Below are 24,084 nucleotides of genomic sequence, written 5' to 3'. Positions count from 1 at the left end.
CTGGGTATCAACAGGGGGCCTGACAGGCGGGCGCAGGAAAAACTGGTGGTACTGGTAGTGTAGAGGCACAAGAGGTTTTTCCGAGAGAGCCCTGTCGGTACCTACTATGTAGGCAGGGGGGTTAACTTTGGCTCCCTACCATAGTATACAACAACACAACAACACCTAAAGTGTAGTGCTTTAACGCATATATCATATATACGATAGTATACATACGGACTCCGGGGCATACTAACATGCTATTACTCCGTAGTATGTAATAACAGTACATCCTGGATACATGTACTGTACAGATATACAGAGTAGAGGTACAATAACACAGTACAAACGCACTCTATCGTGACATGTAGTATTAACCTTGCGCGCTAGTGTTCGCTCTAGTGTAGTGTAGTTAGTGTATATAGCCGACCCGGCCGATGTAACCGAGAAGAAAGTTCCAGCCCCCGGTAGGTAGATCATTACTTAATCTTGGTATTGTAGCGAGCAAACGCTAGGGAACCGCCGAGGCAAATTCCGGCGCGATCCAATCAAGGGGCGAACCGACCGATCTCCGCCCTGTTCCATGTCTACACTACTATGTATGCTGTACCTCCGTATGTACTATGTAGTGTACACTGCGTATCGAACAAACCACACGTGGAGCTCTGGGTATGTAGAGAAGACTTCACCGAAGGATCTAGCGCTTGGCAGATGGCGTCCCCACACAAACGAGGCGAAAGAGCAAACCGCACCGCGGACCATCCATGGAATCAACAAGGGGCAAGGGCAAGGAGCACCTCGGGCTAGTGTACGGACGCACTTCGTGCTTGTAGTGGGCGGGTTCAGCAGCAGCAGCAGCGCAGAGCTGAATCGGATAGTCGGGTTGTGAGCCATTCCCGCCCCTGTCCCTGCTCTCTAACTAAATGAGATCAAATCCCGGAGGCCAGCATACCACGCACGCTAGCACCTGACTGATTGGTGGACGGATTGCGAACAGGTATACTCCGTACTCCGTAGTGTAGAGCCCAAACGTAGCCTACTTGGTATTAGTGTATGTGTTCGCGCATTAAGGGAATAACTCGGACGAGTCTCTGATCTACACCGAGTCCTCCGCGTGTATGGATCACACCTGAATAGCGAAAACACTAGCGAGCAGCTTCCTGGAAAAGAAAGGTCTGAGGGGGGCCCAGATCCACGGAGAGACTCTGTCACCTACCTGGCATGGGGACAAAACGCCGTAAGGACCTTTCTGGATGCCCTATGCCCAGATTGGAAACCCGAGTCAATGCACGAAGATCCCGAAATGTCGTCAGCGCCCACGATGACCCTTCTTGGCAAGGACCGCGTGGTTCGAGACACAAGACGTACTCAGAATCCGAGACGAAGGCAAATGATGGGTGGCAAGCTGTCAACGAGGGGCCTTTTTTTTTTTTTTTTTTTTTTTTTTTTTTTTTGGGGGGGGGGGGGGGGGGCAGAACGGATCCGCACATAACGTTAGAGAAATACCGCGCAATAATTACAGTGATGCAGGGTACGGAACATTTGCAACCGTAGACCACATGCTAACTATTTTAGAGACGGGAGATCCATCCGTTGCTACCCAACCACGCAGCGTCCCTGGCACACCTGGGCACCCGCTTGCTTTATGTCTGTACCTGCGTACGGAGCACCGTCCAAGCCAACCAAAATTCTGCGCTCGGTGGGTTCCGTATTGTTTGCAGCTCTACAGACCCGCGTGAAATCGCAGGGAACGGGAGATCTACAGAGTCAGTCGAGAGAGAATGGGAAGGTCGTGTTTTTCTTTTTGACTTTCCAATCTCTCCTACCTTTTTTTCGCTTCCTCCGACAGCCCTATGCCCAAATAAAGACGACACACGCTCACCACAACCGCTCATCTCCCTCTGACGAGGCGCTTGAGCACCAAACCCTCGTCGTCGCCATGGCCGACACCGTCGAGACGCCCCCGGACGAGAACAGGGGCCCTGAGATCCTCGCCGTCTGCGGGTCCCTGGTGGGCTTCTCCCTCGTCGTCGTCATCCTCCGCCTCTACGTGAGGGCAAAGATGGTCCGGCGCGTCGGTGCTGACGACTGGACCATCGTCGCTGCCATGGTATGCTTGCAACTTCGCGCTGTGTGTTTGGGTTGTGTGTGTGAAAGGACGAACTAGACTGACGTGACGTCCAGACGGTGATGTTTGTCGAGATGATGGTCATCATCCCGGAGGTCCAGCTCGGAGCGGGCCGCCATGTGCGTAAGTCACGTTCTTCTGTACATGCATCTACTACCATCATCTCTTCTTCCCTCCCCCTTCCACCTTTTCCTTATTCTTCCCCGACGTAATTAGTAGCTGACATTTCTGTCCGCAACAGAGTACATCGACCCGCCAGAGAACGTCACGAAGGGGCTGCATCTCAACTTTGTTACTCAGCCCCTGTGCCTCGTCGCCCTGTGTCTGACCAAAGTGAGCGTCGGCTTCTTTCTGCTGCGCCTCACCCCGGCCAGCCGGCTCAACTGGTTCATCATTGGCACCATGGTCTTCACTGTCCTCTCCTCCATCGGCAACTTTCGTATGTGGAACCGCTATCCCTGCAACTCCTTTACTATACCGAGAATAAATATACCTTCTGAGGTGGAGGGAGTTTGCTAACTCCTGTTGACAGTGACGGTACTCTTCCAATGCCGGCCACTGGCCCTGACCTGGGACTCGTCGGTTGAGGGAACCTGCATTCCGCCGTCGCAACTCAAGTTCGCCGCTTTCTTCAACTCGAGTGTCGCCGCTTTGACCGACGTCGTCTTCGCCCTCCTTCCCATCCCGCTGCTGTGGAACGTGCAGATGAACTGGAAGGTCAAGTCCGCCGTCACCGCCATCCTGTCCCTGGGAATCTTTGCTGCCGCCTCTGCCATTGTCAAGATCACCTTCCTCGGATCTTACGGCCAACACAATGATTTCTTGTGGGACAGTGCCGACATCACCATCTGGTGAGTTCTTTTTTTGTTCCTTTTTCCCCCTCTTTTACACCCGGGTCAGACAGAGATAACTGACCTTTCGTTTCTTTCTTTTTTTCTTTTTCAGGACGACCGTCGAGATCAACATCGCCATCGTCGCCGCCTCGATCCCCTGCCTCAAGCCGCTCTTCAAGACCATTTTGCAGGGCTCCTCGGCCGCCCGCCGCTACTACTACGGCTCCCGCCTCAAGGACTACATCGTGCGCGACGGCGGCGGCGGCGGCGGAGCCTCGGCCGGCAGCCGGTCGGCCAGGAAGCTCGGGACCTCGTCCGGCCGGCGCAGCGCCGCCGTCGTCATCGCCGGATCCGAGTTCGAGATGTACGCCGGCGGGCCCGCCAACCTCTACACCGCCGACGTCCGCACCTCCGGCTGCCCCGGCAGCGGGTCCCTCTGCCCGGCGGCCCCCTCGGTCGCCGGCTCCGAGGAGAGCATCCTCCCGCAGAAGGAGGCGGCGGCGGCGGCGGCGGCGGTGGCGACCCCGGCCCCGGCCATGACCGTGCAGAAGTCCGCCTCCCCGAGACCGGTCGACGGCATCACCAAGACCAGCACCGTCACGGTGGAGGATGACGAGGAGGAGAGGAGGCGCTCTAATAGAGCGTGGGAAGCATAAGAATTCCTACTAATGATATTAACGAGCGGGGATTAGGAACGCCCCTCTTTTTTTCACTTTCTGATGGGTTTAATTTTATCTTCTTTTGTTACCCTTACACGGTGTGGGTAAAGAGGAATGAAAATGGGCTGGGCAAGTTGGGAGGTTGTTTTGCTTGAATATGGCGCTGATGTGTGGGACGGGAGTGGGATGGTTCACAAAGTTATCCACGGGTCGGCAATTGATGATGATCAACGACTATGGTGGGTAATAGTAAGAGCATAAACGGTTTACACTTTGGATGGGACTCGATAGATACCATGGTTTTTGTACACGGAATTGTATATTACTGTTCTCGTGAGTCGTTAGGGAGCAAATAATAGAAACCAAAATGATCAACTAGGGAACCTTGCCCTAGACTTACGAGTAGTTCGCCGGCATGGTTTCAGGTGCAAATGAGCATATCCACAGAGAGAGAGAGAGAGAGAGAGAGAGAGAAAGTTGTCTAGGCTTATCTCCTTACCAGGGAGTAAGTTATTGCCATTGTCCTTGTCCTCAATAGTTGTTTAGTGAACTGAACCTGACAGGGGATACAGTTTGGAGGCTGACTACTCCGTAAGGTCACTGTAATTAATAGTGCATCCTAATAAGCTGCAAAAACTGGTGAGGGATGATGCATTAATTAGAGTTTTTCTCGTACTTCTCATTGTCTTATATTATTATAGACATTGTTTTACGAGAGGTTCTGGACCCAACACAACCTAGCATGATGGCCGCAGGAAGTGACCGTTGCTGTGCCTCTTCCTCTTCGCCTTCAATCCACACAAGCCTTGCGTGACACTCGCCTCCGCTGACTCCTTGATCACCGCGCAGACCAACAGTGGGACATTCGGACTTCCGTCTATAGCCCTTTTTTGTTTGGAACCATGGCCCAGCAATTCAGTTTGTCTTGAGAACAAATGCGGACCAGAACGCCCCCAAACTAAGGTAGGCCACTTATTAAATGAAACGGCTAGGAATGAGTCGTTAGCGTCACAGGAGATGTCCATGTGCGTAAACCCCGGACAGGAGTCTCCCGTAGGAATGTGGAGAAAACCAACACATCAGTGCAAGGCGATGAACATGGCGCCAACAGTCGTCCAATGTGGTCATGCCTTTGAAAGACATTGATTAATTAGTTCTTGTCAGCCATGGAGGCACAGGAGGCACAAGCTAAGCAAACGCCGCGAAAATAACAAGCACCGGCATGATGCCAGACTGACGAAGGGAGACTCTACCCTGAATGTAGGTACATGAACCTAATGCCACCCGAGACGATTGCGGCGGTGAAACGTGACGGCACAGCTGTTTGTCCAGAAACCATGACACCGCCGTGGTTCTGCGCCGCAACCGTGTTTCAACCGCCATGCTCGCGCGGCTCAGCTCTGGTATTTAGGACCCATCAAACCACACGAGCTCTATCTATTTGTGATCTCGTGGTTCCCTGTGGTTCTCCGTGCTCCAATGTTTGCTTTTGAACTTTAACATTCGCAAGCTCAGCCCAGAAGCATCGTGCCGCAGCCGTCATTCTTAGCATCTAATATTTGCCGTACCCGCAAGTTTGCACGACAATGCCTGCTCCCGGTCCCCCCGAGAAAGAGCCTCCTATGCAGGCTGTTGGCCCCAATGCCGTCGTTGACCAGCAGCCGGTGCGTCCAACCTCCTCCCCCCTTCTTATTTCCATGTCTGGCTGTCCGGCCAAGGGCAATTCCCTTAACGAGACCAAGTCGAGAAGACGACAAAGTACTGACTGTCCGCCGAATCGATGGCAGACCGCTGAGCCGCAGCCCGATATGACGCTCCGCGGTGGCCAGAGCGCCGGATGTTCTTGTTGCGGTTGTTCATGCAGCGAAAGCTGCTGTTGATCCTTCGTCTCAGGAGGTCATATTCTACTAGCGGCAGATCGACTCGCCGGAGAAGGTGTCTAGGGAAGAATACCAATAGAACGAGGGGCGATATGGCCATCTTTTGATTGCAAAACACGGGTAGCACAAGCCGTATTAGATATAATACTACACTTATCTTAAAGATAGTCAGATCTTGCATTCTTGCAATCTACCTAATAATAAGCATGCCGTTCTTGCAGGTTCGACGAGTAAGTACAGCAATGACCTCGCCAATAATTTCATTTTAACACGTTACATCATGTTTGATCCTCCGTCTGAGGTGCATTCCTTTTATCGAAATTTCCTCACGGCCAATTTGTGCCTACCCGTCCCCGGTGATCCCATGGCGGGCTTAATTGGGTTCCTTTTCAGCTTCTTGCGTTTCTTCATCCGGCCGGACAGTCTCGGCACGCTCGCCATTCTCGGGTCCTAAGAATTCGTCGAGTTCCCGATTTGAGAAAGAACTCGTTGTCGATGATGTCGGCGCTTTGGACGATGCCCGAAACCCCAATGGAAACGACCACGCCTCTCTGCTGGCCGTCCAGTATTTTCTGATTCTTTTTGTAGACCGGCCACCCCCTTGGCTATCTCTAGGTAATGTCTTGCTTGCTTCTCCGTGCGAAACTCGATGTGTATTCTTAAGGGGTTGAACGTGATGCTGAGCCCCTCGGACCCCGGCCTCGTTGGAGCTTGTTGCCATGTTGCAGGCGCCGTTGGAGTGAGCCCCTTATCCCGCAAAAAGAAGCGAGTCGAGTGAGCGGTAGAGGAGCGGGGTGATGGTCTCATTGAGCGAGAGAGGAAAAGGTGTCGCAAGTGGATTCGTCATTCGGCCCGTTGGTAGTGATAAAAAGAACAGGGGAGTAAGGCGAGCGAGGCCGCCGATTGACTCCCTAATGACCCGGAGCACAGCACCTCCTTCATCTGCCTGGTTCTGAGGGAACCGATAATTTTTTTTCTGTAGTACGACCATGTATATTCTTCTCATACGCCGTTATTCAGCTGCGGGGTCTGCAGCCGCCCAGCCACGGGCAGATTCCAAGGCTCCCATCATGCTGCTTCGGATGCTTGGAGAGGCGGGGTTAGCGTTCCTCTTCTCCTCTGATATGGTCAGGTAAGGTAGTCTTATCTTGAGGCAACGAGTTTTAGCCGGGCCCATTGAACGATGGACAGGCAGGAGCGCGCTCCTTCGAATGCTCGGAGTGAGATGGATGAGACCGGACTGCCGCACTACTCAACCACAACCTCACATGGTTCACTCATCCTTCGGTAGTGCAGAAAGCAAGAAGGTACGGACTCAACGCCCGAGTCTTCCTCTCTCTGGATTGATTGGCGACAACATCTAGGGCCTGAAACCACTCGCGTTGAGACACCATAGACATAACCTCGTCGAGAGGGTGGAAGAGGTGAAGCCGTGGCCAGATCTCCTAGGAAACGCATTGGCCATTTCCTTTGGCTGATATAATTATACAGCGCTTTTTTACTCTCTTTCTTAGGTAACTACTACAAGGCACTTAGTTGAACCTTCGAAGCCAACCACCGCTGCAAAGCCTCCTTCTGTTGTTCGAGTCTTCCAACTTCGTTTCACAATGTGCCTAGCTTCTGTGGTTGGAACGCCAGAGACGGGGGCCCAATCAGCTGATGACTCATATTGAGGGAACAACAGGTGAATCTGCTTGAAATGATGTACAAGGCACCTTAAGAATGTAAAAACGACATCAAAAAGCATAGCACACCAAGTCAAATTGCCAACATGCTGGTATGGTTGAGTGAGATGCCTCCGACACCAAGTCCAACGGCAAAACACAAGATGAAGTAGATCAAAATATATACATGAACAGAAACGCATGCGTCAAGGGGTTAAGGGGGTATATCAAGCGAATTGTTGACCACGGAGCACAACAACGGGCGGTAGGGTATTGAGCAGCAACCCTAGGTCGAGTAATGAGCAACATAGCCCACCTCCATCATGGCTCCGTAGCCACCCTGGGTCCTGTCGTTGGGATAGCCGGGCTACGACGGATCGGATTCGTCAGCACATCAGGTCACACCACCTCGTCTCTCTCTCTTTCTCTCTCTCTTGCAGAGGGTCAAAGAACTCACCCAGTTGCCGCCGACGGCCATGTTGAGGATGAAGAAGAGCGGCTTGTTAGTCAGGGTGGACCAGACGCCCTGGTCTCCGATGGTAGCACCGCTGAGCTGGTGGAACTGCTGGTCGTTCATGAACCAGGTGATGGTCTGGGCGCGCCAGTCGCCATTGGTGAGGTCCCAGACGATCCGCCACCGCTGGAAGTCCTGATTGGGGATGGGGACCGAGCCACCGCGACCGACGGGTTCATTGCAGGCTGTTCCCGGTTCCGGACATGGCCATACAAGTCAGTTTCTTTGCTGTCCATATTATAAAGAAACATGAAAAAAAAGGGGGGGGGGGGGAGGGATGACGAACCGGTGCAGTGGGCGGTTCCGTAGCCCGTCAGCTGGCCGTTGATGGTCTCCAAAATGTCGAGCTCGCCGCACGCGGGCCAGCCGGTGCCGTGGCGGATGGAGTCGCCGAGCAGCCAGAAGGCGGGCCAGAGGCCCTGCTTGGTGCTGATGTCGTTGGAGCCGAAGCGGATCTGGGCCTCGGCCATGGTGCGGCCGCCGGGCTGGGGCGTGAAGGTGTACTTGGACTCGATCCGGCCCGAGGACCAGGTGGAGCCGTCGAGCCAGGGGACGATCTGCAGCGTGTTGCCGCCGCTCATCTGCAGGTTGCGCGGGTCCCGCTGGTAGACCTCGAGCTCGTTGTTGACGCCCAGGTTGCCCGTGATGATGTTCCAGTTGTTCTCGTTCGGCAGCGTCCCGGGGGCGCCCGGGAACGCGTCCGACCAGACCAGCCTGTACCCGTCGTAGCTGGGGGGTGCCCAGGCCAGGACGCCGCCGCTGGTGCCCAGGACGGACAGAACCGAGAGGTACGAAGTGAAGTGCATTGCGGCGTCGGGAGACACGAGCAAAGAAGTGGGAGAATAGATTCAAGAATGCAAAAAAGGAGAGCGAAGAACAAGGCTGTATGCGAGGATACAGCTCGTCAAAGTATGTACAAGGAAGGGAGAAGATGAATCGAAGATTCCGCTGGAATGCAGCCGAAGGAATGTGTATGTATATGTCTCTCTGCTGGAGAAGGAACGTCGGTGCAGAGACGAGAGAAGACAAAGGAGCGGATGGAGAAGGTTTTGAGGCTGTTTAATATACTTTTCAAACGGCCATAGTGAATAACTACAAGTAGAAATCGCCGAGTGGAATGCGTAGATAGAGCTGCGGAATGACAGGGGGTGGGGGTAAGTTCAGAGGAGGGGCAGGTGGGCGAGACGCAAAGCACATGGCACTCTCATACAACACCCAGAGGGAACCGGCGTGGGAAAGGCCGAACCCAATGAAACCTGCCAATTTGGTACCATCTGATCGGTCTAGGTCTACCTAGTACCCCAGCATCGAGCCCTAGTTTCTCGCGACATCGGCGACCTTTGTCACTTGAAGTGGGAGGGCGTGTTCACTCGAAGAGGGGAAATATTGGGTGCCATCCTGCGGTGACAGAGCATGGTACGATGGAAGGATGCAGGACTCCTACAAAATCTGAACGAAAGAAGGACATCGGTCCGTCGCCGATGCCGCCCGCTACCGTGTTCAGAACAGCTCCGGGGAAAAAGGAGGGGGAAGGGGGGGGGGGGGCGGGATGCGATATGCAAGCAGGTCTTTGAGCCTCAGGGTCCTGCACGGCGGCCAATGGCGAGCCGGATCTGGGGCCGGGAAAAGTGGCGAGACGGGAAAGAGACCAATAAATTTAACCCGCTCGCAATGCTTTGGTTTAGTTCCGTGGCAAGTAATCCGCCATCTACTGTGTAGATTGCTGTGTGATCAAGCAACAACACCCCGTGACGGGGGTTTCTCTCTTGTCAATTTTGTTATTGCCAAGGCCAGTAAGTCCAAGATTCTAGACCCAAGAGCTACACACTAGTGCCGACAACGGTCAACGGCTAGGATCGACGGTGTTCGGGCGAATCCTACGATAGCGTTCTCAGCCCCGCGTGAATTGTCCTTCTACCCCACGTTTGGTCATATCTAGGTAGCATCCGCCATGCTTGGGTCACTACCATCAGTACATCAAGGTGCGTGAAAACGGGTGCCTAGCGGCGATTTCGCCGAGATAGCGGCGTCGTCTCTTTTTCTTTGTCCTCCAAACGCGGTGAAAAAAAAAGATGTCGAGTCGTCGACATGTAACGTTGAATTTTGCGCATGCGCACCTCCTCTGATGTCGTGTGCCGCCGGGTGCTGCCATGTGCAGCAGACCTGCTGCGAGATCTGCTAGGTATCTACGGAAGGTAGTAGTGGGCGTTTGGCTGCTCTATCGGCGTGGTCACGGCCCTAGACCAGTATCCCGGGACCACTTTTGTGCGACGGCGCCGGGCAGGGAAAAGGCCCTCAGGGTCCAGTTCAAAAGGCATGCTCAGCCATATGCAAGAATGTTGTTACTGTGTAAAAGAAGGCGCGCATCAAGGACGGGTCGATGTGTAAGAGCGTGACAATCCCATTGGTTGGAGGGGGAATCGCTCAGGGGCACATGCCCCTCCTCCCCCTTTTTCGCTGAAACGGAACTTTCAATTCGTCAACTCTGTCCGGTAGTAAAGCACGATCCAGGAAAACAGATCCGTGTGGCCAAGCCTCGATCAGCCAATGGTTAACATCCCGCTCGCTGCGTACGCAGGTTAAACACCCCACGTGTGACTATCATATGCGGATGATGGGTGTGGTCGACATGTGCAGCATAAAGGGTCCGGAAAGTCCTTAAAGTTGAATTATTGTTTTTCTTTAAGGGAGTAGGTAGTTTTGTAGCAGTGGGTGTAACCTCAGTACTAGGCTTCCTTTTTTTATATCGGCCCGACCAGATTGGTCGGGCATCTGAACTACCTTACATAGCTACCTACCTGAAGTAGTTCAGGTAGTTGAACTCCCAGTGTCCCCAGCGATGCTACGGAAGAGCACAGAAATCAAATGGAGAGCCGTGGTCGTTATGCGGTGCGGAACACTGTGTGTTCCTCATTGGTTGACCTACCTGTTGTCGACACCTTTGGGCCAGTTCACCCGAGTCTGTAGTTGAAAGGCCGACTGTTTCCTTGGATTTCCTCCTTTCCGCCGTTGGAAGCATCCGGCTGACTCCGGTCCAAAACCTGAAATCGGCAGGCAATCTCGGCAACCGCACTCCTGGATTGATTGAACCGATATTCACTGAGGGTAAACGACGTGCTTTCTGCTCGCTCCACTCCAGAGAACACAGAGCATTGGATTGTGTCCGTCCTATCAAATCTTCGTCAAGTAGATAGGTGGGCTTCAGGTCAGAACATACCCTAACGACAACTCAGGAGCAGGTGCTTGGAAAATAAAGTCAACGTCGAGACCTCTTGGCCTAAAGCATGAAGCATAAATCAAAAAGGTTTCCGGTATTTCCGGCATTTCCGACCCTATGATATATGCTTTGTTCTAATTAGTCAGGGCAGCTACATCCCTGCATTGGGCAAGACGTTTTCAACTACCTAGTTTCCCGGACATTTTCTACGGAAGTCCGGTACCGCGAAACCTAGGAACCAGCTTTAATAACTTGGCGAGAAGGAAAATACCTATGCTGACAATTATTAGAGAAGCAGCGTACTAGCCATGTCGGTATATGAGGAGTCAATATCTGTTGCCGTCCTGCGAATCGCTGACAAGGTACAAATGCGGAAGGCAGCTTTATTAGGAACAATATGTCATTATTCGTTCAGTCAATGAGCCGCACCACCAAAACAACAGAGTATAGAATGGTAACAAGAAACAAGAGATAAATGTTCCTAAAGCGCTGCTCAGACTTATATATCGTCAGCTGAGGCCACCGTTGGGTCACCTGTTAGACAACCTATGCTCGACATTCCCCACAGGTCGACGGCATGTGTGATAACCCTAATCCGTATATACCCTATTACCCATCTACCTTGCCTAGGGAGACTACCTAGGTCGTACGGAATCTTCTTGCCTAATGTGTCCACCCAGGAGCTCAAGGAGCAAAAAATGCGTCAGCCGCGAATCGAACGCGGGGCCCATCGATGGCAACGATGGATTTTACCACTAAACCACTGACGCGTGGCCCAATATGAAAGTATTATGGTTGAAAATCATATTAAGAGAGACAGAAACACGACTACGATCTTTTCTTTCCGAGAATTTCCGGGATGCGGCGTAAAAGAAAGCTCAGCAGATCGAGAGACCTATCAGGGCAGGCTTGTCTTTAAATGTTGAGATTAGGAATAATAGAGAAAAAGGGAGAGAAGAAGAGGGCAACGGAAGATGCAGGACACGATTCGACTCTCGGCGGCCCCGGAGCCTCCTCGCCTGATTGAGGAGTCGATGCTACCTAACTTACGTATGTAATCCGTACATCCGTACATATATACCTACCGACTACAAAACGTTACCCCTTGATGAGCCGACAAAATTTGAATCCACCAACCAGCGGCGCCCGGACGGCCAGAAACCTCCACATAACCGGCCCGCTCTGTTTCGGGCCATGACAAACATTCCGTGGTGCGGCAACTTTCAATTAGTATGAGGCTCTACACAGTAGTGTGCGCCGTGATCTTCCCCCATCGCGTGACAACAGTTGGTGGAAAAGATATTGAATCCCGGCTGAATGGCGCATCGCCAAAATAAACCCGATGTGCAGTTTTACGATTCCGCACCCACGCGGACAATAATTAGCCCCCCCAGGAGGAGCCACACGGCGCAGTGATCACGGTTAGGGGCTCTTTGGACTCGTTTAGCGGTCTCATCTGATAGGTATGGGAACAAATCATGATTATAAATGGATTAGAACATAGGTAGTTTCATACAGGTATAAATCCTTCACTGATGATAACTCCATTGCTATTAATGGATATTCCTGGTTCTTGCCAGCCTGGTTACCTCGACTTGAAATAATAACGAATCATTCGCTATTACAGTCTCCCACCTGCATAGCATAAGGTTAATAATTAAATCAATTCTGGGTTCACCAAGCTATATTGGCTTACCTGGTTTATTTATTGTTATTAATTATTGATCGACAACCGGCACGATGCTCTCCAAGGTACTCGGGTTCGTCTCGCTCGCCGCGGCGGCGGCGGCGGCGCCTCTCCAGAGCCGGGCCGCGCGCACCTCGCCGCCCGAGGGTTGCCTGACGGTGGGCAGCTCGGGGACGTACAAGACGGTCCAGTCGGCGGTGGATGCGCTGAGCAGGTCGGCGACGTCGGAGCAGTGCATCTTCATCTACGGGGGCACGTACCAGGAGCAGGTCACCATCCCGGCGCTGCGGTCGGCGCTGGTGGTGTACGGCGAGACCGAGGACACGAGCAGGTTCTCGGCCAACAAGGTGACCATCACGCAGTCGCGGAGCCAGGACGATTCGGCCGACAACGACGCGACGGCGACGCTGCGGGCGCACACGGCCAACCTGCGCGTCTACAACGTCAACCTGGTCAACACGCGCGGCAAGGGGTCGCAGGCGCTGGCACTGAGCGCACAGGCGGACCGGCAGGGCTACTACGCCTGCCAGTTCCGCGGCTACCAGGACACGGTGCTGGCCAACGAGGGGGCGCAGGTGTACGCGCGCAGCTACGTCGAGGGCGCCACCGACTTCATCTTCGGCCAGCGCGCCCGCGCCTGGTTCGACGCCGCCGACATCCGCGTCCTGGCCGCCTCCAAGGGCTACATCACCGCCAACGGCCGCGACTCGGCCGACAACCCGTCCTACTACGTCATCCACAACTCGGCCGTCTCGGCCCGCAGCGGCGACTCCGTCCCCGCCGGCGCCTACTACCTCGGCCGGCCGTGGCGCAACTACGCCCGCGTCGTCTTCCAGAAGACCAGCCTGTCCGGGGTCGTCAACGCCGCCGGCTGGAGCGTCTGGAACACGGGAGACGAGCGGACGGACGAGGTCGAGTTTGGCGAGTACGGAAACACGGGCGCCGGCGCCGGCGCGTCCGGGTCCCGTGCCGCCTTCGCCAAGCAGCTGTCCGCCCCCGTGAGCATCGAGACCGTGCTGGGCAGCGACTACGCAAGCTGGGTCGACACGTCGTACCTGTCGTAGGTGCGGCACGGGAGCCGAGATGGACGTGATGATGATGATGATGATGATGATGATGGGAGAGAGTGCATATGAAACTGTATATAGGTGGTAGTCTTCTTTTTTTTTTGAACCTACTTACCTTACTGCTTTTCGCCCACGCTCCCCGCAGGCAAGACGTGAATCTTCCAGTAATACCGCCTCCAATCGGCCCGTCCGCCCTGCCTCAGGTCCTCGACAAAACCCTTGTCACTCCCTCCTCCCTGGCCGGGCTTGCCCAGGCACGAACCTTCGCGGTGCTCCATCATAACGACCACGTGGCCGCGCGCCGCCAGCTCGCCCGCGAAGTGTGAGTAATCCGTCCGGGAGGACACGGTGCCGTGCGAGAAGATGATGACGGGAAAACCGCCCTCGGGGTCGGGGCCGGGACGACCATCCTCGCCGCCCGGCGGGCTCCCCCGCTCCCGCTCGCTCGCGCCCTCTCCTCCGTCCTGCGAAGTCGGGATGGCCTGATCGGTCAGGGGAGCGTCCACGGCGGCGGGGATGGTGATGTCCCCGACGGCATACGGACCCGTGTGCTGGGGAAGCGGGTGCGCAAGGAGCGGCTTGGAGATGAAGTAGCAATACAGGGCATAGACGGCGGCGAGGAACACGACGATGACGCGCACCCTCGGAGTGAGCCGCCGCCGCCGTCGCCTCTCTGCCGGGTGCGGCTGTCTCTCCTTTTCGTGAATATCAAAAGAGGGCTTCATGATGAGCGCAACATGTAAAATGATACAAGCGTTAATTCCTGTAATGCATTGTTATTGACGGGAAACTAGCTGCTCTCGACCAAAAAAAATCTCGTCTCGAGTTTTATTGCGTCTCAAATTGGGTCTCCGGCGGTTGTTATGACGTACGGAGCTAATGCACAGCTTTGGGTCAAGCTTTGTTCAAACGTCTCCAAGAATAAGCAGCGCACTGAAATTGTTAGTTATTACACTAGTTATCGCACCCACTTGTGCCGCGTTCCCGGGCTGATGGGGCGATGGAGCCCGGAGTTAGGGTGGCTGGGGCCGGCACCTACCTAGCGTAGTGCGAAGTTCTTGTATAGCTCCGTACTTGTATGTATGTATGTATGTATGTACTACACAGTAGTAATCTGTATACCAAGTAAGGTATTCCGTAATGTAGTTGCTGCATTCTGTCTAAAGTAGGGCATGCACCTTTCGCTAAGTACGCATCTCGGCGCCTGCTGCGTAGATGAATCATTGTTTCTCGTTTTGGTTTCTTGGATGTCAACATGCGGATGCGTTCCTAGCAGTGCAAGTTTGTGTTTGTTAGCTTTGAAATAGTGGCAAGATGAACCCTGCGTAAGCCCTGGATCTCGGCGGAGCAAAGTGATGTCACCAGCCAGTGCGCCTCCACGTGCGGGGCAACGCTGGGTTCAGATGGCCTTGGATTGCCGTGGGATGTCGCGTGGGCTGCCCCTGCCGGCAAGCCAATCGCGGAACAGCAGGCAGGGGCGCCCCCACAATGAGGCTCACGCCAGCAGGATTGCGCGATTCGTGGCAGATTTGGTGCAACAGACCCGAGATTCCTGGCTAACAGCCTTACACCTAATATTCCCCGCGAGTCTGTTACAGGGTGCCGAGTAAACCGCCCGGCCAGTTCTTGCCAGCGCTGCGACCCCACGCAAAATCCCCTGCTATCGCGCTACGCTGCAAACTTGGCGACGAGCTTGCCCGAATGCAGTCGTTTCTCCCCCGGAACCGCCCTCAGGGTCGGGTCGCCGACGGGGATGCGGTTCAGGCTAGCGACTCGGCAATGCTTGCTTACAGTTGCAGCAGGATTGCGAAGGGCGCGTCCCCGGTCTCTGTCAACTGCCGCTGCTGGAGCGGAGAGAATGAAACCTTAAGCATCCCGCTGCCCCCCGCCATATTCACCCCCCCAAATTCACTCGTTCATCTATTCCATCGGATTGATGCTGCAGGTATCGGTCGCCTCCCACTCTTCGTCCTTCCTCCCGTCACCGTCTCTGCATCTTCTGGTCCCTGATCGGCGCTCTTGACTGCCGGAAGTGGTCGTCCGAACGCAACGCCCTCCCCCCCCCCCCCCCCCCCAAACAGCTTCCTCTGATCGTCCCGGACCGGTCCTCTCTACCGCTCACATCGCGTCTGCTCCAAACTCACCCTTCGTTCCCTTGAATTATACATCAAGGCAGACCGGGAACAAGGCGATGGTGGGCAAACTCAAGCCACATACGGCCGAGGACGACGTCTCGTTCTCCAGGAATGGTGGCGACCCCGACACGGCCACCGAGGCCGCCACGGGCTCGGACTCGGACGACTTCCGCATCATCGACCCGCACAGCGGCGTCAAGCGCGGTCTCAAGACGCGCCACCTGTCCATGATGGCCCTGGCCGGCATCATCGGGCCCGGCCTTCTCATCGGCTCCGGCGGCGCCCTGTCGGCCGGCGGGCCCGCCTCCCTGCTGATCGGCTTCGGCGTCATCGGCATCATCGCCTTCTCCATCATGCAGTCGCTCGGCGAGCTGACGACGCTGTATCCCACCGGCGGCGCCTTCACCGCGCTGAGCGACCGCTTCGTGGACAAGGCCTTTGGCGTCGCCGTCGGCTGGAATTACTACATCATCTGGTTCTGTGTCCTGGCCAACGAGTACAACGTCATCTCGAGCGTCCTCGTCTTTTGGAGCGACAGGGTGCCCATCTGGGGTTATTTCCTGATCTTCTGGGTGAGTGAGTTTCCTTATTATTAATTAGCTGCGGCGGGCGTCTGTGCGGTGACGGTACCTACTTCCAGTAATTACCTTACTCTCTGTATGCTGACTTACACGGATGATATGATTTAATAGTTCGCCTTCCTCGCCTTCCAACTGCTGGGAGTTGAGACGTTTGGAGAGGCCGAGTTCTGGCTTGCGCTGATCAAGATCATCGGTTTGATCGCCTACTTCCTCTTCAGCATCGTGTTGGTTCCCCCGTCTCCCCTCTCTCCCTCTCTCCCTCTCTCCCTCTAGGGTCAAGAGGGGGGGGGGGGGGCGCATACATATTTAGACATCTGGATAGATCGATTACTGACAGCACGCAGCTACGCCTCGGGCGGTGTCAAAGGGGCTGACGCGGTCGGGTTTCGGTACTGGCACGAACCCGGCGCCTTCACCGATGGCTTCAGGGGCGTTGCCTCGGTCTTCGTCTTCTGCAGCACCTTCTACGCCGGCGTCGAGTCCGTCGCCGTTGCGGCCACCGAGACCAGGAATCCCGGTCACGCCGTGCCCCTGGCCATCCGCCAAGTCTTCATCCGCATCGCCGTCGTCTACATGGGCAGCGCCTTCTTCTTCGGCCTGACCTGCCCCGCCGACGCGCCGGATCTGGTGGGCGGGACGAGCCGGGCGCTCAAGAGCCCCATGACGGTGGCGATCCAGAAGGCGGGCTGGGAGGGCGGAGTCCACCTGATCAACGCCTTCATCTTCATCACCTGCCTCAGCGCCGTCAACAGCTCCATCTACATCGGCAGCCGCACCCTCCTGTACATGGCCCAGGACGGCAAGGCCCCCAGGATCCTCGGCTGGACCGACAAGCGAGGCGTGCCCATCCCCGCCATCGTCTTCACCAACCTGTGCGGCGCCCTCAGCATGATGAACGTCAGCACCGGCGCCAGCAAGGCCTACGGCTACATTGTCAACCTCAGCGGCGTGTCGACCTTCCTCGTCTGGGGAGCCATCAGCTTCACGCACATCCGCTTCCGCTCCGCCTGGAAGGCCCAGGGCCACGCGCCGGCCGAGCTGCCGTTCCGGTCGTTGTGGTATCCCTACAACGCCTACTTTGGCCTGGCCGCCAACGTCTTCTTGGCCCTCATCCAGGGCTGGTCGACGTTCGCGCCCTTCGACGGCGGCTTGTTCGTCGACGCCTACATCCTGCTGCCGCTCTTCGGCCTCATCTTTGTCGTGTACAAGCTGGTCTTCAGGACGCACTGGTGGAAGGCCCACGAGGTTGACCTGCAATCCGGGAGGCGGAGGGACCTGGACGAGGCCAAGAGGCAAGGCTCGGCTCCCGGCCGGGCTGCAGGGTCGAAGTGGTGGACCACGATATTCAAGAGCGTATGACCTGGGATGTGTGACACATGAATGCGGCACGACGTACTGTACGTGTCTAAGATACCCTTGCACAGCGTAGATTTCTCCGGGGATAATTATACAAAGGCATCAGAAAGAGTGCTATCGTCACACAAATCTGATCGAGGTGCTTCCTGTTTTCTCTTTTTTACTTCACCAACCCCGCAACCAACCCCCCGCAGGTGATGGACACGGTGTTATGCTGTCTGTATAAGGCAGTTCCATGATCCGTCATAGTCTCTGAAACCCAAGCTAATTCATTGATTGTACTGTACATACATGACTTAAATCGTAAACTTGACGTGGTGGAATAGATGATGCGTGCTTCGGCCGGCCAAGGTCGAAAAAGATTCTCGTTGCCCTTGCATTCCCGCTCCTCCTGCATCCATTTCTTTCTCAACTTGATGCCAAGAAAGACCTAAATAAATAATGATCCAGTAGTTCCCCGCTCTCTCTCAGGCACGGAACTCCCGAGCCCTCTTCTGCTTCATCCGGTAGGCGAGGGCGCGCTTCCGGGCGGCCGGGCTCATGGTGAAGGCGGCGCTGCCGCCAAAGGGCCCCGCGAGGGCGCTGTTGCGGACCCGGACGACGCAGACGTTGTCGACGCCGGCGACGGTGGCGTCGCACGTCATGCCCGCCGGCATCTGCACCTGCAGCGGGAAGTCCCGGCTCGTCGCCAGGCTCAGGCCCCCGACCCCGATCCCGGGCACGTCCTGCGTCACCGTCGCCTGCTGGAACGCCGCCGGGTCCGTCCCTCCCGACGTCCCGTCCACCGCCGCCTCGAGCGGTCCCGCGCCGTCCTGGTTGATCTGTTGTTTTCATTGAATCAGCGGCGAGATAATTAGATGCAGGCGGGCCGAAGGGTAGGGAAAGATAGGAAAGAAACAAGGCAAAAAAAACCAAAACAAAAAGCAAAAAAAAAAAAAAATCAAACCCACCTGATGAAACACCATCGTGATGATGCCGTCGTCGGAGCAGGTCGGCAGGCCCGAGGTGGCGCCCTGCCCGGCCAAGGCGGCGACGTTGCCCTCCGTCTTGGCGGCGGGAGCCTGTCCCGCGTTGCGGCCACCACCACCACCACCACCGCCGAGGAGGCCCTTGAGGAGCTGGCGGGCGGCGTTGCGGAACCCCCTGCCGCCGCCGCCGCGGCCGCCGCTGCCGCCGTCATCGTCATTATCAAGCTGCCCGAGGTCGTCCTCGACGCCGACCGAGGCCGCCTCCGGGTCGGTGATGTTGGGCGGGGTGGCGCCGGTGCCCATGAAGGCGGCGATCATGGTGCTCGCGTTGACGGGCCCGCTGCCCTGCGTGCGCCCCAGCGGGCCGACCCGGCCCGAGCTGATCTCGCGGTCGCGGATGATGGACGTGTCGGCCTGCGAGCCGCACCGGTTGGTCGAGCAGTCGCGGGGGGTGCCGTCGACGACTTTGATGTTGACGTTATTTAATTAATTATTTGTCCTTTGTTGGTTTGGTGTTTTGGGGGGGGGGGGGCCGGGGGGGGGGGGGAGGGAGAGGGAGAAAACGTAATTACCGGACAGTCCGGGCATGTCGACGCCGTTGGCGCCCTTGATGAGGGTCACCACGCCGTGGGCGGAGGAGCCCGTGGCCAAGAGGGAGACGAGAAGGAGGCCGGCGGGATGCATGGTGGAACGGGTGAATCTGCTGCTCTCGAACTTGAATTCAGGATAGATATGTACTGAATGAAGAGGATTGGATAATAGATAACAAGATTGCCTCCAGGGCTAATCTAATAGGGCGAAAAGGTAAAGCAGAGCACAAGGTGTAAACGAAGCGAAGTGCAAAGGGAGTCGACTGCCGAGTCTCGAGGAAGCTGGCCTGTTGAGAGATCCGGTCTTCTCGACTCGACCGAAGCCGCAACCCTGGGTCTTTATATATTACACACTTCGCTCGCTATTGTCCTTTCTTTCTTTCTTTCCCAGCTCCTCCATCATCACCATCGCAAGCTTAGACAAATTTGGTAGCGGCCGTTCAGGACGCGGGCAGCAACAAAACACCAAACGCAGCATCACGGCCTGAGACAAAACGACACAGCCCGGTGAGCGCTTAACTCCGTCGACGGAGGAGAAACAGGAGTCGAATCGCATCTCGTCCTTGATCTGCGCCACCTGGCAGGAGATCTGTCAGTGTTTCCGCTCACTCAATCAAATGTAACCCTACCGTTTCTTGGCACCGCCAGGTGAGGGTTTCTGTGTGTGAGGCCCCCCCCCCACCCCCTTCTGAGTCCCGTGGTTGGGGAAGCTTAATGCTATTAGAGCTTGAGGCTTTAGCTGCCTCTAGTTTCAAGTCAAGGCTTTTGTGAGAGGACCAATGAACAGCTGAGAATGAGCGCCGGGCCTCGTTGTTCCGAAGCAGGAGCCCCTGCTGCACTAAACAGCGAGCTTCCCGTTCTGCGATCTGCTTTGTTTTGGAGATCGGATTTTCTGATACAACCAAATTCGCGTGAGCGGGATCTGCCGGCATCGAGAAACGCCCGGGGATTTAATGCGCGGCTCGGAAACTTCTTGGGTTCCTGCCGTGGAGAGGGCGTCAAAATAATTAGCCTCTTGTCTAACTGGAGTGATGGTGCAGCCAATCGCTATAAAGACTCAAAATTGCTTAGTGCGTTATTCTCATGCCCGAGTCCGGTTCGCTCCCGAGATACCGTCATGGTCCGTTTATTACATCGCAGGACGGAGGCCATACTACGTGAATTGGCACTTATAATATTATAGAAACATGAGTAATTATTAATAGATGGACCTGTTTTTTGTTGTTGTCACACTGGGTAACAAAGGTATTGCTGAATAGCGGTTCCGTGGGGATCTCCTCATGACTATTTCTACTCGTGGTTCTTCGCGAATTAATTATGGAATTGATTATTAGACGCAACATTCCTACCCCAAAGTCAATCCCACGTTTAGTGCTGAAAAGAATGGAAGTACCTAGCATCAGAGCACCTAGCTACCTTACGAAGCATCATCAGCCCGAGTCGAGTGGTGTCCTCCGTGTTATTCCCCGACCGCTCGCCAGCCTGTTTCAGATATTGTTCCAGGCCTTCCTCGCCTTGTAGTCGTTGAAGTTCCCCACCCTGGAGCTGAAAAGGGGTGTTTGGCACAGCCCCAGCGGGATGCCGTTCGGAAACAGCGGCATTTAGATGCGGATGTTGAGGCCTTCGTAACAGCAACTGCTCGGGGGAAGAATAGGGGGGTTGTTCGAACCGCCTCACTCAGATTCGCAGACCTCTGAGACCTCCTGCTATCCTGAACGCAAAGTTTGGAGCTATTAGTCAAAGCAACGTCAATGAGAGCAAAGTTCCAAAATCAATTAATCAAGAATGCAAAAAAACTATGGCTCGAGTGGTAATTATCTTTGGAATTACTCTAGACAGCAGTCTAACGTCATCATACATACTCTATGTCTCTAATACAATCATTTCCAATATCATCCTGCCGCGCACTCCCTTCAACCCCCGCAGACAAGTTGCCCTCCATCGACATGAAGGGGATCGTGGGGACGCTGCACATGGGAGAATAATAATAGCGCCCAGACGGCGGGCGACGACACGAAAGCGACGCGTCGTCCGTCGCCGTCTTGCGGGATGACTCGGTCCACGTTGAGGTGGAGTCGTCGACGGTGGCGGTGCCCGACAGGACTTCGACCGTCTCGCTCGTAGGAGAGGAGCCGTTGCGACCGGGAGTGCTCAAGATGCTCGTGGTCCGTCCGACGGTGGTCTCGTTCTTGTCGGGCATGGTGGTGTCGACCGAGAGGAGGAACAAGATCTCCTCCCGGTGGAGCAGCTCGTTCCTGGGCGCCGTGTCTCCGTACTCGGCCTCGAGGACCAAGTCGAACGACTCGTTCGCATGGTAGCGCAGCAACAGGGGGGAGGAGTCGCCGCATCTCGTGTGCGTCGAGATCTCGGTGTCCGGGTATTTGTACCACAGGGTCACGCCGAAACAGGCTTCCGCCCCTCGGCCGTCCCGGGAGACGCTGCTCACGGTGAGGTTGAGGCTCTCGCCGGTCGAGACGGGGTACGTAAAAGACTTGGCCGGCTGGTCGGGATTTAGAAAGTCGGCTAGGGTTATGCCGGGGTAGACGCGCGTGCTCTCCGGGGTATTCTCGTCCTCGTCCGTCGCTGTGAGGCCGCGGTCCATGACCAGATTGGCAAAGTGGGCAGGCACTCGAGCAGCAGGACCGATGAAGACGGCGATTCCGCCCGTCTTGAGCACAGGGCCCACCAAAGAATCGCCGGGCGAACATCGCACCCACCCCGCGTGCTTTGGAGTATTATTAATAGCACCACCGGCAGCCGCGCTCCCGTGCATGTCGATACATGCATAGTGGACGCGTATGCCTTCTTCTGCGGCACGGCGGAGTTGCGTCATTGTGCAGTCGCTACACTCCGGGCTTTCCGCAGTGGTGGCCAGGAGGATGATGGCTCCTCTGTCGGCGTACGTTTCCGGCTGGGCGCCGATGGTCTCGGCGATTCCCAATTCGAGCCCGCTGGCGACACACAGGTCGCCGGATGGCCGTGGAAAGCTGAAACTCACATAGGCTGGCGGGCCCATGGGGTAGCGGAGAACAGCTGGCTCTTGGCTGTCGACGACGGCGACGCTGTCCAGGCCCTCTGTGTTCAGCCTCGAGGTGATCTCTTGTGCAACAGACTCTTCCAGCAGGATACCGCCGTTGGATTCGCTCGTCAACGAGTTGTCCACGGCCACCACCATGGTGCGGTTGCGGCAGTCCTTGACCGGGTCGTCGCGGATCAGGGAGCAAATCATGAGATCGCCGGTGACGTTGCCGTATTGGCGTCGTATCTCGTCTCGTAGGTCGGCCCACAGTTCGCGCGAGTGTTGAACAGCGGCCTGTACGGCGCGCTGGAAGTTGCTCGACACCGCTTCGGACCGGGGATCCGCCTCGGTCGCGCCAAACGTGCCGTCGAGGTTGATGATGCCTCGATCCTTGCTGAGCGCGTGGTGGGTGACGCGTCCCTTGCACGCTCCCGAGCCGAACGTGATGTCGGGCAAGTTGAAACATCCGGTTGTAAGATTCAGAGGAATCTGGTCTTCTGGTATGGCGCCGTCGGCTCGGAGGTCCAGGAAAGGGGCTGTGCCCGTCATGCCCAGCCCCGGCGGATTCGAGATGCTGATGGGCTGTGTCGGATCGGCGCTGTCGGCCCAGTTGCTGTGAGCGTAGAAGTCTTGGATGCCGTGCAGCGCCCGCCCAAAGCCCTCGAGGGTGCTGCACTTGGCTCGTCCATAATCGTCGTGCTGCCACTCCGGGAACGCGAAGGTGCAATCGCCGTAGGGCAGGGACAACTGCACCATTTCTCGGCGGATCCTGTGCCGGTCGTCCAACAAGCGATCCGCCGCGCCCACGGCCTGGCGGAAGCGATGGCGGAGGTGGTCAACACAGGCCTGCAACTTGGCGCTGGCCTCGGCCCGGCTCTGGGGGTATCCTGGTATGTCCAGGTAGTCGGCATCGTCACAATGGGCCTCGGGTCCCTCCGGAAAGGGGTCGAAGGTGTCTGGGGCGCCGACGGCGCCGTTGGTGCCCGAGCCGGTGAGGGCAATGCCCATAACGTTGACGTGGTAGCCGGCAAGCTGGTCGAGCGAGCGGGGCTCGAAGCAGATGCCGTCAGATTTCTGATCGCCGGGGCACTGAAACGCCAAGCGTGTGATCATCTCGTGCTCATTGTGCTGCCCGAGGACGGCGGGCGCGTTGATGGTCCCGAAGGCTGCCGTCATTACCGAAAAGCCCCCCAGGGCGGCGAGAAAAGAGAGATGATTCATTTTTTTGAGCTATTTAGGTCTTCGACCCCGGCAGCGGGCCGAGCGCCAGAAGCAACGTGTCTGAATTAGGCACAGATATCACAGGAGTCTTGACCTCGGTGTTCGCCGGGGAGTTGGCTATGAGCAGGAGTTGAGGAAGACGGATGCGTGAGGCTCCCAGGTTGGTCGGCGCTCGTCAATGATGCTGGGAGGTGAGGTCAGAGAGTCCGAAGCTGCGCGGCCGGCGAGACGGCTTCTGAAAATGAGCGAGGAGCGGCCAACATCATCTTGGGGACGAAAAGGCGCGCGCCGCGTTGGAGAAAATCGATAACGAGTCGGAAACTTCGTTATATTCACGACAAAATGGAATGAATGAAAGTGGCCGCCGCCCCCCGGAAGCATCGGTCCCCGACTCCTGCAAGTTACTTCCCCCGCCAGCAGGCCCAAGGTATGTTGTGCCGAAGTGATTGATAGTCAGTGGGACGCAGAGAGATAAGAATCCGGGATTTGGAGAGCTGCGAAAAGCTCAGTTGAAGTTTTGATTGCCTTGCTACCAACCAAAAACGTGCTAGTTGGGCGCAGAATGACGTTGTCAGCGCTGTGCCTC

At 56.0% G+C, this 24,084-nt stretch overlaps 7 protein-coding genes and 1 non-coding gene across 8 annotated transcripts; 3 read left to right on the top strand and 5 right to left on the bottom strand.

Moving 5' to 3' along the window:
- The first annotated feature begins 1,514 nt into the window (after positions 1-1,514).
- Positions 1,515-3,003, top strand: MYCTH_2310333 (uncharacterized protein). Its single transcript, XM_003665961.1, has 4 exons — positions 1,515-2,089; positions 2,164-2,230; positions 2,349-2,546; positions 2,640-3,003. Exons 1-4 carry the CDS (start codon positions 1,919-1,921, stop codon positions 2,960-2,962), a joined length of 759 nt encoding a protein of 252 aa, XP_003666009.1. The 5' UTR covers positions 1,515-1,918; the 3' UTR covers positions 2,963-3,003.
- Positions 3,004-7,429: 4,426 nt separating this feature from the next.
- On the bottom strand, positions 7,430-8,463 carry MYCTH_90182 (glycoside hydrolase family 16 protein; the record flags this gene model as incomplete). Its single annotated transcript, XM_003665960.1, has 3 exons — positions 7,430-7,510; positions 7,601-7,842; positions 7,944-8,463. The coding sequence occupies 3 exons, from the start codon at positions 8,461-8,463 to the stop codon at positions 7,430-7,432; spliced, it is 843 nt and encodes a 280-aa protein (XP_003666008.1).
- A 3,110-nt stretch (positions 8,464-11,573) lies between these two features.
- MYCTH_t168 lies at positions 11,574-11,644 on the bottom strand. The gene has a single exon. It is a non-coding gene; the product is annotated as a tRNA-Gly (tRNA).
- Positions 11,645-12,614: 970 nt separating this feature from the next.
- On the top strand, positions 12,615-13,625 carry MYCTH_39035 (carbohydrate esterase family 8 protein; the record flags this gene model as incomplete). Its single annotated transcript, XM_003665959.1, has 1 exon — positions 12,615-13,625. One exon carries the CDS (start codon positions 12,615-12,617, stop codon positions 13,623-13,625), a length of 1,011 nt encoding a protein of 336 aa, XP_003666007.1.
- A 119-nt stretch (positions 13,626-13,744) lies between these two features.
- Positions 13,745-14,353, bottom strand: MYCTH_2129891 (uncharacterized protein; the record flags this gene model as incomplete). Its single annotated transcript, XM_003665958.1, has 1 exon — positions 13,745-14,353. One exon carries the CDS (start codon positions 14,351-14,353, stop codon positions 13,745-13,747), a length of 609 nt encoding a protein of 202 aa, XP_003666006.1.
- Positions 14,354-15,676: 1,323 nt separating this feature from the next.
- Positions 15,677-17,906, top strand: MYCTH_2310324 (uncharacterized protein). Its single transcript, XM_003665957.1, has 3 exons — positions 15,677-16,335; positions 16,456-16,568; positions 16,689-17,906. The coding sequence occupies exons 1-3, from the start codon at positions 15,820-15,822 to the stop codon at positions 17,701-17,703; spliced, it is 1,644 nt and encodes a 547-aa protein (XP_003666005.1). The 5' UTR covers positions 15,677-15,819; the 3' UTR covers positions 17,704-17,906.
- Positions 17,907-17,935: 29 nt separating this feature from the next.
- On the bottom strand, positions 17,936-19,402 carry MYCTH_2310322 (uncharacterized protein). The gene is made up of 3 exons (XM_003665956.1): positions 19,241-19,402; positions 18,651-19,132; positions 17,936-18,521 (listed from the first exon to the last, which is right to left on the bottom strand). Exons 1-3 carry the CDS (start codon positions 19,350-19,352, stop codon positions 18,168-18,170), a joined length of 948 nt encoding a protein of 315 aa, XP_003666004.1. The 5' UTR covers positions 19,353-19,402; the 3' UTR covers positions 17,936-18,167.
- Positions 19,403-20,969: 1,567 nt separating this feature from the next.
- On the bottom strand, positions 20,970-23,698 carry MYCTH_2310321 (uncharacterized protein). Its single transcript, XM_003665955.1, has one exon. It carries the CDS (start codon positions 23,496-23,498, stop codon positions 21,111-21,113), a length of 2,388 nt encoding a protein of 795 aa, XP_003666003.1. The 5' UTR covers positions 23,499-23,698; the 3' UTR covers positions 20,970-21,110.
- Positions 23,699-24,084: the final 386 nt, after the last annotated feature.

This window comes from Thermothelomyces thermophilus, chromosome 6 (assembly GCF_000226095.1).
Source record: "Thermothelomyces thermophilus ATCC 42464 chromosome 6, complete sequence".
NCBI lineage: Eukaryota > Fungi > Ascomycota > Sordariomycetes > Sordariales > Chaetomiaceae > Thermothelomyces > Thermothelomyces thermophilus.
This window is presented reverse-complemented; position numbering and strand designations above follow the sequence as displayed.

Excerpts from the sequence above, each read along its gene's own strand:
- MYCTH_2310333 (XM_003665961.1), top strand. The coding sequence starts at position 1,919 with ATGGCCGACACCGTCGAGACGCCCCCGGACGAGAACAGGGGCCCTGAG. Across the intron at positions 2,090-2,163 it reads GGACCATCGTCGCTGCCATG|ACGGTGATGTTTGTCGAGAT; the intron begins GTATGCTTGCAA and ends CGTGACGTCCAG. Across the intron at positions 2,547-2,639 it reads CTCCTCCATCGGCAACTTTC|TGACGGTACTCTTCCAATGC; the intron begins GTATGTGGAACC and ends TCCTGTTGACAG.
- MYCTH_2310322 (XM_003665956.1), bottom strand. The coding sequence starts at position 19,352 with ATGCATCCCGCCGGCCTCCTTCTCGTCTCCCTCTTGGCCACGGGCTCC. Across the intron at positions 19,133-19,240 it reads CGACATGCCCGGACTGTCCG|TCGTCGACGGCACCCCCCGC; the intron begins GTAATTACGTTT and ends TCAACATCAAAG. Across the intron at positions 18,522-18,650 it reads TCACGATGGTGTTTCATCAG|ATCAACCAGGACGGCGCGGG; the intron begins GTGGGTTTGATT and ends TGAAAACAACAG.
- MYCTH_2310324 (XM_003665957.1), top strand. The coding sequence starts at position 15,820 with ATGGTGGGCAAACTCAAGCCACATACGGCCGAGGACGACGTCTCGTTC. Across the intron at positions 16,336-16,455 it reads GTTATTTCCTGATCTTCTGG|TTCGCCTTCCTCGCCTTCCA; the intron begins GTGAGTGAGTTT and ends ATGATTTAATAG. Across the intron at positions 16,569-16,688 it reads TACTTCCTCTTCAGCATCGT|CTACGCCTCGGGCGGTGTCA; the intron begins GTTGGTTCCCCC and ends GACAGCACGCAG.
- MYCTH_2310321 (XM_003665955.1), bottom strand. The coding sequence starts at position 23,498 with ATGAATCATCTCTCTTTTCTCGCCGCCCTGGGGGGCTTTTCGGTAATG.